At 31.6% G+C, this 16,840-nt stretch overlaps 1 protein-coding gene and 1 long non-coding RNA gene across 2 annotated transcripts; both read left to right on the plus strand.

Moving 5' to 3' along the window:
• Window positions 1-2,310: 2,310 nt before the first annotated feature.
• LOC134253100 (uncharacterized) lies at window positions 2,311-4,617 on the plus strand. Its single transcript, XR_009989072.1, has 3 exons — window positions 2,311-2,487; window positions 3,664-3,815; window positions 3,944-4,617. It is a non-coding gene; the product is annotated as an uncharacterized LOC134253100 (long non-coding RNA).
• Window positions 4,618-11,499: 6,882 nt separating this feature from the next.
• Window positions 11,500-16,487, plus strand: LOC134253104 (single-pass membrane and coiled-coil domain-containing protein 3-like). The gene is made up of 3 exons (XM_062735612.1): window positions 11,500-12,163; window positions 15,928-16,067; window positions 16,431-16,487. Exons 1-3 carry the CDS (start codon window positions 11,512-11,514, stop codon window positions 16,485-16,487), a joined length of 849 nt encoding a protein of 282 aa, XP_062591596.1. The 5' UTR covers window positions 11,500-11,511.
• Window positions 16,488-16,840: the final 353 nt, after the last annotated feature.

Below are 16,840 nucleotides of genomic sequence, written 5' to 3' on the forward strand. Positions count from 1 at the left end.
GCTTTTCCATATTTGCTGTTTTTTTCATATGCTTATAAAATTACAAAAGTTGTTTTAACAAGTGACCCAGTAAAGACTTGAAAGAAGGATATGGAAATAACGAACAGTATTTAATCTCAACGTCCATTAAACAAACATACAAAATAAGAGCAGAGCAAACACGGACCTCCGAAACATCAGAGGTGGGATCAGGTGCCATGGAGGAGTGAGCATCCCCTGCCGACCGGTCACACCCGCCGGTTGCTCGTTGTCATAATCAGGAAATAACGGAAAAAAATCCGTGGTCACTTCAGTGTATAAATAATGGACTAACAATTGGTATGAAAAACGTCAGTCAGCATTTCATTCAATGATAAATTGTATTTGCTGACAAGGTCATTGTATCGACCATAGAATTTACGAAATGATGACTTTAAACGAGACTGTTGATATTCTTGTTTCATCAACTTGCTTGTCAATAATTTACCTCGTTTAAGAAATTGTTCATACGTAGAGCATGCTCTAGTGTATCGAATCAACTGAGATATAAATACTCTGTATGCAGGTGATGAAGGTATATTGCTGCATACGTAAGGGAAGTTGACGATAGAAAAGTTAAAGTCATCACGTTTATCATATAGCTTGGTTGTTAGATTACCATTTGTGTCTTTTTCAAGTAAAATATCCAAGTATGAAGCAGAAGTGTCGGACTCTGTGGTATCTTTTATCTCAAGCTCACCAGGATATATCGTGTCGACGTAGGAATGGAAATTATCATTATTAATTGACAATACGTCGTCGATATATCTAAATGTCGAGTTGAAGGCCACAGCAAGTGTTTTTTTCTTTTCACGCAAAAGATTTTGCATAAATTCTGCTTCATATGAATATAAAAATAAGTCTGCTAATAACGGAGCGCAATTTGTACCCATGGGAATTCCAATAGATTGTTGGAATACCTGGACTCCAAAAACCACATAGATATTGTCAATCAGAAACTCAAGCATCTTCTTGATGTCAACTTCAGAGTACTTATGTGTGCAATCAGAATCTGTTTTAACAAAATAATTTTTCAAATGACCAATGACGAGGTAAGTAAACTTACGAGTTCCATTTTTGTTGAAGAAGCAGCTGTCAATGATATCAAAAAGCCTGGATTTTAATTTGTCGTGCGGAATTGTTGTGTATAAAGTTGAGAAGTCGTAAGTTTTTATGCTGTTGATTTTTGTAAAGTCTTGTGATTTCAAATTGTCCAAAAGTTCTTTAGAATTTTTAAGTATCCACATCTGATTTACACCACTTCTTGAATATATAGTTGTACAGTACTCTTGAAGTTTTTCCTTCACTACTGGTAATATTTTAGTGAGAAGTAACGAAAGAGGCTTGGTTGAACATTTACTGGAACCTGCAATGTATCTTTGTTTGTAAGGATTCTTATGAAGTTTCGGAATCCAATATATATAAGGTAGTTCAAATTCATTTTGGCTCTGTGGAATATCAAAACTGACAGGTGATTTTGAAGAATTTCTTCCTTAGAAAGAGTAGTATATGTATAAGTAGGATTACCACTTGTAGAATTAAATCCAAGTTCTTCTAAAATGCAATTTATATAATGAGCCTTACAAATGAAGACAATGTTGTTACCTGCTTTGTCGGGAGGAACCAGAACGTATTGATCGTGTAATCTATCTAATTCTTTTTTCACTTCTGGTTTATTGAACACAGAAGGATAGATGGTTTTCATTTTGCCCCTCAATCTTTTAATACGTGACTTTAACATGTAAAAATGTAAAATAATTCTTGTAAGAAAAAATGTAAAATAATTCTTGTAAGAAAAGAAAAATTGTAAATGTTTTCTTATACAATGTATTCTAGATGACGAAAAATATGTTTGACTTAGTTTTTGAAAATGACAAAATAAGAACTCCATTGTTTAATTAAAAATGATACTGGTTGCTATACATTTTTACCTTCATATGATTTTAACAGTATGTGTCACTAGGATTGAAATACTTAAGAACATATCTTACAAAGAATCAGGGGCATTAAGCATATATGAGCTGCCCAATATTTTTTAAACATTTTTATACCAGTGCTATGGTTAAGTTGGTTTATTTTTCATATAACGAGATGTCCAGTTTGATGTAAATAGCAATAAAATTTTCAACATTTGATTTTTAGCTGAGTTTTCACTATGTGAAGTTGTGTTATTTTTCCGGAATTGAGAAATTTCCATCAAATTCTCACATTCCAAACTAGATTTAGATATGGCCGCACGAAAACAACAGAATAAAAATTTAATAAATTGTTTAAAATGACATAATTAATTATATCCCAAAATATCATTCTGTTGTTTGCATGCGGCCACCCTGAAAAATATATAAAACGATGTTTTTTGAGGCCGATTTTGATCGCTTCCGGTTTCGGTATTTATATTCAGACGTAAACAAAGTTGGAGGAAACAGAAAATGTGACTGTAGATTTATCGAAGTTCTAACCATTTAACAGGTATGTATGATTAGAAAATCAGAGCAATTGTAATTTTACATGCACTACTTACATGCATTGTTCAAAATTAAATCCCTTCCTAAACTTATTAATGATAATAGATACGACATGACAGACCCCGCTATCTCCATGAACTCGGGGGGACGGTAATTATGTCAAACAGTTGAAAATAGAAAATATGTCTTTAAAATGTATTAAACAGGAACACAACATGTTATCTTCTTTCAAAGAAAAAATAGATTATAAAAAGTTGACAATCATCGATTCTCTTTGATTTAGGCCCGAATATTCATGATTCATGAACCCTCGATCGGCCGGTTGATCTGCATGATTAGCCGCGTTTTATCAGTTGTGAAAATCAGCCTACGGCATTAAAATATAAATATACTACATTTCTATGTTGGTGTTTATTACATATTTATCTGTCTGAGTACAAATACAACCGAGTTTAGCGTTTGTGTATTCAAGAGACCTTACCCTGGTACCTGTGTACTTTGTGTAAATGTATGGTGTGCTCTAACAGTCATGCAAAAATAAAAAAAAATGGTAAGAGTTTTTTTGTTTGGTTGTAAAACCGTTATTAAAAGAAATGAAAAAAAGTTAGTTTCTTAAAAATAAGCTAACATCACTAAATCTAATTAATGTTCTTTGCAGAATAAATAATAATTATAAATAAAATTCTTTTCTATTTTTCTTGTGGGAACAATATTTTTTGTTGTTTTTTAACCAATTAATTAAAGTATTATTAACGTAAAATTAAACTTTTGTAAGTATTAAAAAAAAATTAGAAAAATTAGATTACCATGGAATATTTTAAATTCATTTAAGTCACCATTAAAATGAAAAAAAATGTTTGTCATTACAAGCTTCATCTTTTTTGTTTTATTTTAAAGTACCCAATAATGTATTTGCCTCTGATTTTATGCATTAAACTCAAATAGGTTAATCAATAAAACTGCTATTTAAATTGATTTCATGAATGAAATAATTATATATTATACCTGGTAATATTAATAAATTATTCCCTTTTTTTCATATATAAAGAAAATCTTATGCAAATGTATATACACTGTACAAGTAACCCCCCCCCCCCCCCCTCCTTCCATAATTATAGACAAAATCTGCATACATAATATATATAGTAATTTAATTTTGATATTTAAATTTTAATTGTAGAATGCCTGGAGATGGTCCAAAACAATATTCTGTTACTGGAGCTGTTACTTGTTGGTATAGACCAATCCACACTTTTCAAAAGTTATGTCCCTTGGCCGCCATCTTAGGGGATAAACCTATACAATCCACACAGTAGCCTTTGTAGTTCTCACGTTTGGAACTTCGTCATTTGACTTTAAAAAAGCTCTGCCTTTTGTGACGTTTTGTCTACTGTTGCCCCAAGATGGGGCTACCCACACATTGAAAGGAAAAAAAAATTAACACTATGGATTTTTTACAGCACGCCCAAATATTTGGTAGCACAAAGAGGAGAAATGACGTTTCTTTCCCTTTTGACCTTTTGGTTGACCCCGCAAAGGGAAACAACTTTTGCAAAGTGTGGATTGGACTATTGTCAGTGTCGTGCCCATGTGGCCTCAGTATTGTGGTTTCTTGGCTATGAAAGACACACAAACTTTGCAGTAAGACCTACTCAAGACTGGGCTGACTACCTTGAGGATGCAGCTGTGCTTCCTGCAGTAATGGATGGCTCATCAGAAAGTGAAATGGGTGCAAAGGAAGAGTGACATGAATTGCGACATTGGTTTATTGAGAGTAAACATTATTGAGAGGGAACATTCTGCAGATTATAGGCGTCTCCATATGTGTTAAAATTCTCGAGAGGGACATTAAACAATAAACAATCAATCAATCTGCAGGTTATGATATCCACTGCATTAGACTCCCATTATTGTTTTCAACAATATAGTGGAAGGCTGTGAATATATTGTTATTTTTTAATTGTAAATAGGGATTTTTATGTATCCATGATTTTTCTTAATGTTTAAATTGTGATTTGTTAACATCTGTTATATCATCGAGAAATTAAAATATAGTACATTGTACATCCCAAAAACATATTAGATTCATTGCTTGAGTTTAACAAGTTCGGTTGTAAATATTGAAAGATTAATTATGTACCTTGACAAATGAAATGATTAATTAATATACTGATGTAAAATGCATAATGCATCACAAAATGTTTCTCAGATAATAGTAACAATTATAGTTTATTATGCAGTGTGTTAATTTGCATATTGAACTTTGTTAATAATTAACATGACTATATACTAGTATTTGTTATTTTTTGTAATACAATGTAATTACAAAACCTTTCCAGACAAACATGTACTAGTATAACTAATTCGTTGATGCTTAGTTCATTTTTATGACATTGTGAGGATGATAAACATTATCTTATTATGAGTAAATGTAGTGTATAAGGCATGAGTGGTGTGATGTTAAACTTCTATGATCTTTTTGGTAAAAGTATAGGTGGGTGATGGGAGTTCTGGCATTTGTTTTTGCAAACTGAAATCCCTTATTGTTATTTTTGTCAAGTTTAATGAATTGTTATTAAAAATGTTAGTTGAATACATTTCTTGTTTGTTCACTTTGTGCATTCAAAGTCTTTTTATGTTAAATACATAAAATAGTACTTGTCTTTGAAAAATTAACATTAAAGGTTATTTTTCCTCATTTATAGTTTCTGATAGAGTTAATAGGATTTTATTTGAAATATTTTTACCGTAAAGTACATATTGTGAGTGGAGTCCATTTAAAGTTATCTTAAGTTCCCAGATATCTCTGATTTTGAACATAAAAACAACTGTTTTACATTAAAATCCGTTTTTTACCACTATTAGCTAAAAAAAAATAGTTTCTATTCACATGTTTAAGATCATTTCTGTTGTATTTGTATTAAAAATCCATCTTCTATTTCTTTAATTATATTTACAGAAAAAAAAATATTAAAAATTTCCAGAAATCAGTGAAAATTGTGTTATTTTTGTTTTGACCCCAAATTGTCTTAATAGTGGTTTTTTCGTCAAAATATGACTGAAAAGGTGTGATTCAATCATAATTCTTTTAATATTTATCATATTTTGTCCATCATGGTTGGGGCATATTTAGGGTCTTAATGCCCCTGATTCTTTTGTTCCTGTCTACTTTAGTCAGAGATTTATTTTTTGAATGACAACCGAGATGTGAAAACAAACAAGCAAAGCAAAATAATTCAGACAGTTTTCTGATGTCTCTGTTGATTTTGTTGTTTACAGTTTTATATGTCAGTTATTGGACAATATGTTCATGATAATTGCAGCATTTTTAATTTTCAGCTTAGAAATAAGGCAACTGATTGGAGTGTCCCCCTTTGTGTGACCCGTACATAGCACGCAAATTTTAGCAAAACCAGATATTATACAAATGGACCAACCACATTCAACCCTCCTCGAAATGGTACTTACATTTGAGGACAAAGATTTCAGTTCTTTTCTCTTCTTTTAAGAACATATAAAGAAAGCCCTTTATATATAATTTCTCATGTGTATTTACGTAAACAGAGTTATTTTCTCGGGAGGATGAAAGATAGTTTCGTCATCCCATTTGATACTGCAATCTTCAAAACATAGACTTTTCCGGTGAACTGTCAAGGCTAGAACGTGACTGTCACTTATGGATGCACAGCGCACCAATTCCCCGAAATTCCCTTCGTTTAATTTTCGCTATATTTTTATATTTCATACATGACTATAAGTACTCTGTATATGCACATTTTGGACAAATTCGTAAGAGTGTTTTTTGGACAGGAAATTTCCAAGTTACACCCTTTAGTTGTTTACGAGAAGAGAAAATGTTAAAGGCAGTCGTGAGAGATTTTAAGCACCACCCTCAAAATAACCTGGTCTGGGTAGCCCTGTCAATCAATTGTATTAAGGTCCATCATTGAATGCTGAAACTTGATTGACATTTACTTCTTTTTCCCTGTGTATACCCAGTACACTTTGTATGGTACTCGTGGGGACCTTCAAATGAACTTTTGATCCTTTGGTGTTTACCAAACAGGGTATAGAGAAATTGCATCACAATGAAATTTTTTTCCAGTTAACACGTACCAGCGCTCTTTTCATTTAATAGACGGGATACTGGGGATGAATGAAATAAGTCTAATTTTGTTGTTGGTGGAGGATTTTTATAATTCACACATACATTAATATCAGTTTTTTAAAATTTTCTTTGTTGTAATATTTAAATTTATGGTATGATTTCATCATAATTGTTTTAAAAGTTTAGGAATGTTTTCAAACATTTAAAATAAATCAATATAGATTTATTGAGAAACATTTTACTTCTGATTTCAAATTGTCTTATAATCCCCAACACAGGTAAAGTTTGACACCTGGGTATTTCACTGTGTAATAAATCACTTCCTGTGTATAGGGCTTAGGAGACAGATGACCACAGGACACTGCTAGCCCCCAAGGCATTCGCATCTGTTCAAAATAAGCCCTTCCCTCAACTGGAATTTACCACCCGGTAAAAAAATCTCCGTCTTTAATGAATGAACTACTTAAACCTTGGTTTTCAAAAATGTCAGGTTAGCTACAGATGTCAAATTTCATTGCATTCATATGAATATCATAATAATAAAAAAAATACTATACACTGAAAACAACGAATTATCGAAGACTTGAAAATTTAGTATTTATCAATTTCCTTTTTTTTTGGGGGGGGGGACGTATCGTTTAATTTTAGTAAAAAAATGTAGCAGATGGTAGCTACAGTTATCTTCATAATTTGTGTATAAATTTTGTTCGACCGTGTATGATTTAATAGCGAACCCCTCTCCTTCCTGCCTGAGTATCGGAGTACCTCAATCGGAATGTTATAAAGCCAATTGTGCAAAACGAGAATTTAGACAACGAAGAACCTAGGCTTAAATAAACAAAAATGCTGCACTTTTATTTAGAACATAATTCAAGGGATTATAGAATTTTTACTGAGTTAAATCGTTTTAATAAATAAAAATATATGGATTGAGTATGATGCTCATAATCACAATCAAGTTCCATATGACATTTTTCTTTTATGATTCATACATCGTCTGACCTTAATGTAGAAAAAGGGATTTGATTAATTCGTATTCAAAAATCATTTTGAATGGCTCAAAAAATAAAAAATAACCAAATTTAAACTAGAAGTGTCCAATTGGGACAAATACCCCCGCTGGGTTTTTCAGAGAAGGTGCCAATTCAAAAATACTTTATGGATCTAGAGGTGTTCACAATTTACTTACAAAAATTTGCAGTGAAATACAATTGCTCATCATGTTTCTTAATGAATGAAACAAAGGTGCAACAAAATGAAACATCAAAACTAATACATTGTAATTCCATTGTAACATTTTGTTTTAATTTTTTCTTTAATTTTTTTTTATTACTGCATTAAAAAAATATATTGCAATTATGTGTTATGTCACTCTGCAAACTGATTGTTGAAAAAAAAAACCATTATACAAAATCAAATTAATCTTGATATATCAATTTGAAATGCATTTTGAAAATAAAGAGCTGGTCATCCAGTAATGAAGTGCTTTGACAGACAATAAATTACAATTAAGAGAATAAGAGAAGAGAGATCTTTAATTCTTGTGCCTTATTCCCTGGAGATAGATAACACACACACTTGATAAGAGATATGCCTTAACAACTTCCAACACCAAACTCATTAATTTATCTTTAACTGGATGCATGTCCAGTCATTATTCCCAAGAGACGAATGAAATTACATTATCTTCTGTGCAATGTAAAAACTGTTTTTAATACTTTATGATGTTTCTTTTTTAAAGTTTCTATGAGTAGTTATAAGCTGTAGTATTTTTGAACAGATATTCTACATTCTATATTTCAAACCTTATACATGTACCCAAAATGAACAAGTCAATTAAAATAAAAAATAAAACCTGTAAAATGCAAAAAAAATAACAAAAAGAGTTGAAAATTCCAGGTGCACACCTTCATATGGTGAATAATAAGTGTAAATTTTCAGATTAATCCTTGCAATAGTTTCTGAGAAACGGTCCAGACAAAACCACAAAATAAAAAAAAACACCTGTACAATTCAAAATAATAATCCAATCAAGATGAAAATATCAGGTCCACAACTTCATATGGTGAATAATATGTGTACAAATTTGCAGACAAATCCTACCAATAGTTTCTGAGTAATGGTCCGGACAAAATCTCGTCTACAGACAGACAGACAGACGGACAGACGGACATAGTGATTCCAATATACCCCCTCCCCCTAAACTTCGTTTGCAGGGGGTATAAAAATGCTTTACTGGCACTTAAAAAAACCAAATTATTAACAAATGTGACTTAATAATTTAAATCAATCAAATCTGTATAAAATATTATTACTAAAAACATAATTGTAGAGAAATATACCTTTTTCAAGAACTTAAACAAAATGTGTTTGTGAAACACTATGCGCCCGGCGGTAACAGAGGTAAAAAAGCTATTTTTAGCATATAAATTACAGTCCAGGTCACAAGATCATTGACCTTGAAGTCTTTTGAAAACACTTAATTAGTGAAATATGCATATCAAATATAAAGTCTCTACCTGCAATGGTTTAAAATTTATAGCCAAAGTTCGAAAAAACTATTTTTAGCAAAAAGGTCTAATTAAGGTCACAAGGTCATTGTCCTTCGTGTCAGGTGAAAGTGTTTAATTACTGGAGTATGCATCTTAAATATGAAGTCTCTATCTCTCACGGTTCCAAAGTTAAGGCGAAAGTTCAGAAAGCTATTTTAAGCATAAAGGTCACAGTTAAGGTCAAAAGGTCATTGACCTTGGGGTCAGTTGAAAGTGATTTATTAGCGAAGTATGCATATCAAATATAAAGTCTTTATCTCTCACGGTTAAAAAATTATGGCGAAGGTTAAAGTTGACAAGACACAGACAAACAGACAAAAGACAAACAGACAGACAAACACACAGACAGGACAAAAACAATATGCGCCACGAAAAAATTCGGACACATAAAAATGATAAAAAACATTGTTTCAGAGATTGCCCACGCTGTATACGCCTTTTTTTATTTTAAGATGTTTTATGTTTGAAAATAATGTGTATTATATAACTGCTACATTGTACATGTATCATTTTTTTAATCCAAATTTACAATGGAAATTAAGAAAAGTTATTTCCTACGGTTCATGTCAAACCTTTGACAATAAAAATTTACAGCCAACAAACATTTATATTGTACATCAGTTTGCAGGATTTTTTTTTTTTACCAATCTTAGTATCCCTACTAAACCCGTTCTGCTATGCAGAATGATACCTTTAATATAAACGTATAAGTACCCTTCGTTCTTGACATTAAAAGCATTTCTATAGGTTTACTATGGCAAAAGTTATGAAGTTCAATTCTGGAATTCAGTGACAAAAAGTAAACATATACAAAGAAAATTAATTTGTATCGATTACAGTAATTAATATCATCACAAATTGTGCTCATTCAGTTTTCAGTCAAAATATGTACGCATTAACATTTCCATAAGTTAAAAGTCGGCGAATTTCACTTACAACCTTCGTCCAAGTTATTTCAAATTCGATTGATTCGGAGAAAGAACTATTTATTCAGTTTCGTGGTGTATATTTCATTAGCTATTGTGTTGTAATTTAAAACTATTGTCTTATTGTTACTGCTCGATTAGTCCATAGATATTTGCTCTACAGCAGTTTCTAATTTTAAAACTCTTAAATTCAGGTCAGCTGTGATTGGTTTCAGTTCATACAATACATACCGAATCGCACTTATTAATTGTTTGTCATTATGAATATTGTCAGGGTTTCCCGAACAAATTAAATCACTTGACTTTAAATCCTGTAATCTCATATCACATAATATAAATTCGTTTACAAGATCTCGTGTATGTTGTAGTCGACTCAGAAGTTTTCCTAGTCCAAGGTCAAAATTAAAGGCAATTTTCACGAGAATAGATCCTCTATCTTCGATTTTGAAATTTTTCTTGATAATTTTAAGTTTTTGTCCAAGGCTTTTTGTTTCATCTGTTAAACATGTCCATGAATTAACTGATTTCATTTTTGTCAAAATTTCTTCAAAACTTTCTTCTTTCCTTTGTTGAAAAGCACTCTGCTTCTTTTCAAGATTTTGAATGAGTCCTTCTAAAACTAAATTTATCTCCATTTTATCATCTATCATAAGTTGAAAAGGATCTCGACAAGTGCAATCAGAAATTACATTTTCTAAGCTCTCAAAAGAAAGGAAAATTGATCTAAAAACTTCGTAAAGTTCCTGTGCTTTCTTAGCAATTAGTTTGTTTTGGTCATGTTTTCCATTGAGAACCCACACAACAGGAAATGATTCCCTAATCCAAACTCCCCATGAAGAAATCCACCAAAGAAAATCGTAAAATATTGTAAATATCATATTCACTGTATCCTTTGTAATATGGTCAAATTCAAATGTGAAACACTAAATGCCGAACTTAGACAACGTTTAAGTGTGCGTTACGGTATGGAGAGAAGGAGCTGATTGGAAGCAATAACTGATATCATAATATTTTAAATATAAACTAATAAGAACTGTCTTTCGATAACCATTGCAAGAGACGAAACATGTCATTTGTTGACGTCTTATATCCTGGAAATCAAACTAAACGTACATAAGGTAAGAAACGGGGATCGAGAATATGATTTCCATTAAGCACCAACACAACAGGCAACGGTTCCTTAATTCAATTTCTCCAGAAAGAAATACGCCCAATATTATGGTAAAAAGTGGTCAATATCATCTCTATGATGTGCTATGTTATACCGACAATTGCAATGAGAAGCACTAAATGCCGAACTAAGATTGAATGTCAGACAAAATTTAAGTGGGCGTTACGGTATTGAAAGAAGGACGTTGATTGGAAGCGTAAATCCTTATAAAAATATTCTCAATATTAACAAGTCAGTACAATATTTCGATAACCTGTGCAAAAGAAGAAACATGGCATTTGTTGACGTCCTATATCCCGGGAATCAAACTAAACGAACAAATTGTGTTAAAATTGCATCAACGATATGTTTTGCAATAGAAAGTGTTTTTGATACAACGAATGATCTCATCAAAATAATGGATAAGCGTTTGAGAATTCATTGTCAACCAGTATTTTTCAACACAGAAAAGACAGTTAAAGAAAATGTAACTGATTTGCAAAAGAAATTTGAAGAAATACAAACCAAACTAGATGAAGCATTACAGGAGCATAAGAAGATGGTTAATCCTAAGCTCTATGCAATGCTTGCAAATGATAAGATGGAGTTAAGCAAAATATATGAATATTTACAAACGGCTGGGAAAGTAGTTCATATTCTGGCAGATGCAGTAATACTTGTCAGAGCAGTGGTCAACACGTGCAAAATTATTTTGTTTGATTTTTTTCTCAGTCTAGGTACACTATGGTTTGGAACAATTGCTCTGGGTCTCCTTGTGTTAGGTGGAGATTTAATTTACAGTGCAATAATCGGGGCAAGAGAACAAAGGTATTTGGAAACTACAGAGGCAGAACTTAAATCGATTGCTGATAATGTTGTTCCAGCCAGCAGAGATTATATGAAAGAAATAGTTCGCATTGGAATAGAAATTGAAAATATTAAAGGTACCTCTGTCTTTCTCTCTATTTTCATGTCTCTTGCGTTCTTGATTTACTTAACACGTACGTTGGTAAAACTACGTACGTGAAAGTCTGTGTGATTCACATACCAATAATTCACAATAAACTATAAAATAGTCCTTTTATTTACATTTTACATGTTTGAAGCACCAAAATTATACTTCGTTATTGAATTTCTTGCTGTCCTATATCGTTTTAATTTTAATAACAACGCACATTTCTCTGAGTATATTTCTAAGCGTGAGGGTGGATAGCAACTATTAATATCGATAATATAGCAACTCATATCTGAAAGACTGTTAGATATTAAATAAAGCAATAAAATTGTATGAAGAAAAAACAAATGCGTTTCCTTACCGCTTAAAATAATTTGAAGCTATCCAACACACATGTACTTTTCACGGCGTCCTAAAGGAAACTGAAAAGTGGTGCTATCTGGACGATCGGGTTCGGACTTTTACCGAGCACGGTTTTCATTAGGCGTGTACTAAATGTTCCTATTTCCAAGAATTGCTTGCATCTGCCTCTCCTAATTTGGACATGTCGACAACTTTCCAAGGATAATGCAAGCGCAATAACTCTTACACGCAGAGCATTCCAATGTACATAAAATATATATATATATATATATACACATTTCAAATGATTGCTGCTGCTGGGGATCTGAAATATGATGCAACAATTTTTTTGTTTTATTGCAGGGTGAATGAAAATGGACAAGAAAGGATAAACGCTTCTCAATGTGTTATCTGTAATACGCTGGTTACATCTATATTCATCGAACATCAATTTTCACGGATTTCGTTGATGAGCAGATCCACGAAATAAATTGTTCACTAACTTTAGAAATATATTATTCATTTGTAAGGGAAATGCCTCGAAATAACATGTCCTTGAAATTTATTTTTTACAGGCGTAAAATCCGAATAAAATCTACATATTTAAAAAAAATATGTTATTATTCTATTATCATTTTGTCAAACTGGAAAGTTCGCCATTTGACTTTTCGTACACCGTTTTATTTAATACTTTTGACGGCCAAGGTCATCTACGCACGCCGATTTAGCCGGTTCCAAACGACTCACAAGGATTTGACCTGTTTTAAAATGAAGGTCGGGAGATGTACTCAGTTTTCAAGTGCAGACTCTTATATCAAATACATGTATGCATGTACTTATTTTTTTTGCATTTTAAAAAAGTCTGTTTATAAATTTTGTCTTCATCTCTAATGATGTCCATTATTATTTATAATTGAATTTCGAATTATTGAACTTTTTTTTTCAATTTTACAATATGCCATAAAGTGAAAAATATACATTTATTCTTCATCATTGAGTATTACCACATGGAATGTTTGTTTAAGACTCAATTTTTCGTTTACCACATTTTGCGCTAGTTGGTAAAACCAAGGGTTCACTTAAAGAAAGAAAATCAGGTCATTGATGAACGTCAATCAACAATGGGGACCAGCAGCTTTTTTACAAGAATTTTAATTCAGTTGATAAGTCTCTTTTGCAAATAATATTTAGAATTCTATAAAAGATTTACCATCATACAAACAGTGCATAACTTAGACAGCAATAACTTTTCCTACGGATGTAAAGACAATATCGATTATTAAAGTTACACTGTAAATGTGATAGGATTGTTTTACAACACAAAGGCGTAACTATAGGAATCGGTCTCACAATAAACGAAACATATGGAGATAATTGGTTGAAATTGGTCCAGTGGTTCTAAAGAAGTTAAGAATGCAAAACGTTTGCAGACAAACAGATGAACGACAGACAAAATGTGGTTAAAAAACAAGAAAAATTAAAGCTCAAATGAGCTAAAAACGTATTTTTCAAACATATTTGGAAAGGGTTACAATTTCTGAAAAGGTTTTTTCATGCGTTTCTTTTTTAACGTCTGAATATATATGACAAGTATCGATGTTGATAAAATTGCACCATGTTTATTACATTTTGCGTTGTTATTACATTTCGCGTTGTAACAAGGCATACTTCTTTAGTAAAAATGCCTTCTATAAATCACGTTGGAAGAAATTTTACACGTAAAATTTTTAATAGAAGAGCAACAAAGATGGTCTGCAAACCTTCTGTCCACCTGTCCTCGAATAATGAAACAATTTTTTTTCTTCAATTCAGTTGAATTTTCCTTCAATTCACCTCATATGAAAGACACGCAATTGAATATAACTTGCCAACATCAAAGTTTTAAAGAGATGTTATAATTTCTAAATAAGAGACAAAATTCAAATTTTTAGTTATCTAAGTGAGAAAATTCCTAATTGTAAAATAAACCAAAAGAAGAAAAAACAACAAAACAAACAAAGCACAAAAAATTATAATTAAACAAGCACACTTTTAAATTAACAAAAGCAAAACATTTCACTGAAGTCTCCATCTGTTTAGAAGAAATGTCGTAGGTCGAATTATTGTAATACTGAGGTAATACCTAAACCCATTCAAATGTAATCTAATGAATATTTCCGAAAAAAGTTGAATGAAATGCTAAAATAAAAACCAAGTCACACATTTTATGATGAATTTCAATCTGGTAGCCATGCATCTTTTTTTAAGAAAGATGCAATTTAACAAATGAGTGAGAGAATAGGGAAAAAACCCATCAAGGGAAAACAGAAATGCTATTCAAAACTTTGAAAGAAAAGCAATTTTACCTGTACATTTTTGCAGTGTTTCATTCCATATAGTCTCTGTACAACATCCATGGTTTCTAAATGACATAATTATGATAGAAAATAATATGCTACATTTATTTTTGAAAATATAAAAGATTTAAGTCTGTAAATGAAAACAGCTATCTGTGTACCTGTTATCACATGGTCCTTTTTGTGAAAGAACGAGAAGAGAATTTATTAGTAAAAAGGAAAAATTAACATACATAAACAACTCCATCTTACATATGTAATAGAGTGAATCGTTTTGAGGATATTGTCAAGCAATCAGTCTATGAATTGAAAGCGGACATTTCCTTCCTTATTCAAAATCCCTAGAACAACCACGGCTTATGGAATAGACAAGCCATTAACTTTTTGGAGAGACAACAATCGTGACAGAGCCTTTATACTTTACTTGAGGCTGTTGTTATCTAAATAACTGTAGCTACAAAGTAACAAACAAAAAAAATTGACACAAGTTACACAGTTAAAAAGAGAAAAAAAAAAGTCGCCATAATGTGTCTCAGGTCGATCAGTGCTTTGTCTATAACCAGCTACATTAGATTTAACTAGCAAGGTTTTAAAATGCATTGATAAGTTTTATTGTTGTTTATTATGCAAAAAGCTAATAGTTGCAAACTATTTCATTTTCAGATATAATGAGAAATACATAAAAAGTCATGTTTTTGTGTGACGTCACAGTAAACTTTTCCTGTATAAATTAGGCTCCGCCCCCTATTCAATCCTTAACATTGCTGCGTACAATTTTCTTTTTCAAACGAATATATCCGAGAATCTTTAAAGAACATTTTGGATTTGAACATCCGTGCATTGATAAAATAATGCATACTGAATTTATATATCTTAGTAAATTAATTATGAAAGATCATGCTCTGCGTACAAACAATTTCTAAAAAGATACAAATTATTGACAAAAAAGTTGATGATACAAAACATTTTCAGATCGTAAGTACTATGTTCAATGCATCAATGCAATAACTGTCAGCAAGTACATTATATCATTGAGTCCAATATTGACTGACTTCTTTTTTATACTTATTGTAAGTCCATTATCTTAACACTGAATTAATGAAGGATACTTCCGTTAATTACCGACCATGGCAGGTAATACGCAGCGGATATGACTGGGCAGCAGGGAATGCTCACACCCTCATGGCATCTGATCCCACCTCTAGTGTTTCAAAGGTTAGTGATTGATCTGCTCCTTGTTTTGCATTATTTGATTTTTTTTATCTTGAATACTATTTCGTTTCACCATATGTATTATGTTTGCCATTTTCCAAGTATTTCACTTGAGTTATCAATATCGTGAACAACTTAAAGTTATTTAAACGAGTTTGTTTGTTAATTTTTTTATATTCAGCATTTATCAATCTATTTTTTACAGTTTTAAATAAATGCACTCACAACCATAGCGATAATTGGAAAATCGTATGGAATATTACGCTTAGTATGTGATGGGTGACATGAATAGAAATCCAAATATTGGTGCGAATCTGTTTCTTTGCAGTACAGGTCTGTAATAATTTTGGTATCATCCTTAATTAGAAGGAGGTCCAAAAATGGGAGTTGTCTGTCACTCATCTCCATAGTGAACTGAATTGATTCCTGTAATTGATTTATTACCGTATGGAATTTTTCTAAATCGTCTTCAGTTTTATTCCAAAAAATAAAAATATCATCAAGGTACCTTTTCCAGTTTTGGCCAATATTTGGATTTCTATTCATGTCACCCATCACATACTAAGCGTAATATTCCATACAACATGGCAAGACGCATATGCACAATAGTAACCGATACAACTTTACGCTCGAAAAGGTTAGAAGAATTTAAATCATATCTCCAAAAACAACATTATCCGGAGAATCTTATCAATGCCGGAATTGAAAAAGCAAAAAACATTCCGACTTCTGTACTAAGAAACACTCGCCGCAAGGATGATAGTGAAAAAAGCGAC

The sequence above is a fragment of the Saccostrea cucullata genome, unplaced genomic scaffold, assembly GCF_032062105.1.
Source record: "Saccostrea cucullata isolate Sc308-1 unplaced genomic scaffold, CSIRO_AGI_Scuc_v1 ctg1568, whole genome shotgun sequence".
Taxonomy (NCBI): Eukaryota; Metazoa; Mollusca; class Bivalvia; order Ostreida; family Ostreidae; genus Saccostrea; species Saccostrea cuccullata.

Coding starts and splice junctions, on each gene's coding strand:
- LOC134253104 (XM_062735612.1), top strand. CDS start 11,512: ATGGCATTTGTTGACGTCCTATATCCCGGGAATCAAACTAAACGAACA. Junction 12,164..15,927: donor AGAAATTGAAAATATTAAAG/GTACCTCTGTCT, acceptor ACTTATTGTAAG/TCCATTATCTTAACACTGAA. Junction 16,068..16,430: donor CCACCTCTAGTGTTTCAAAG/GTTAGTGATTGA, acceptor ATCCTTAATTAG/AAGGAGGTCCAAAAATGGGA.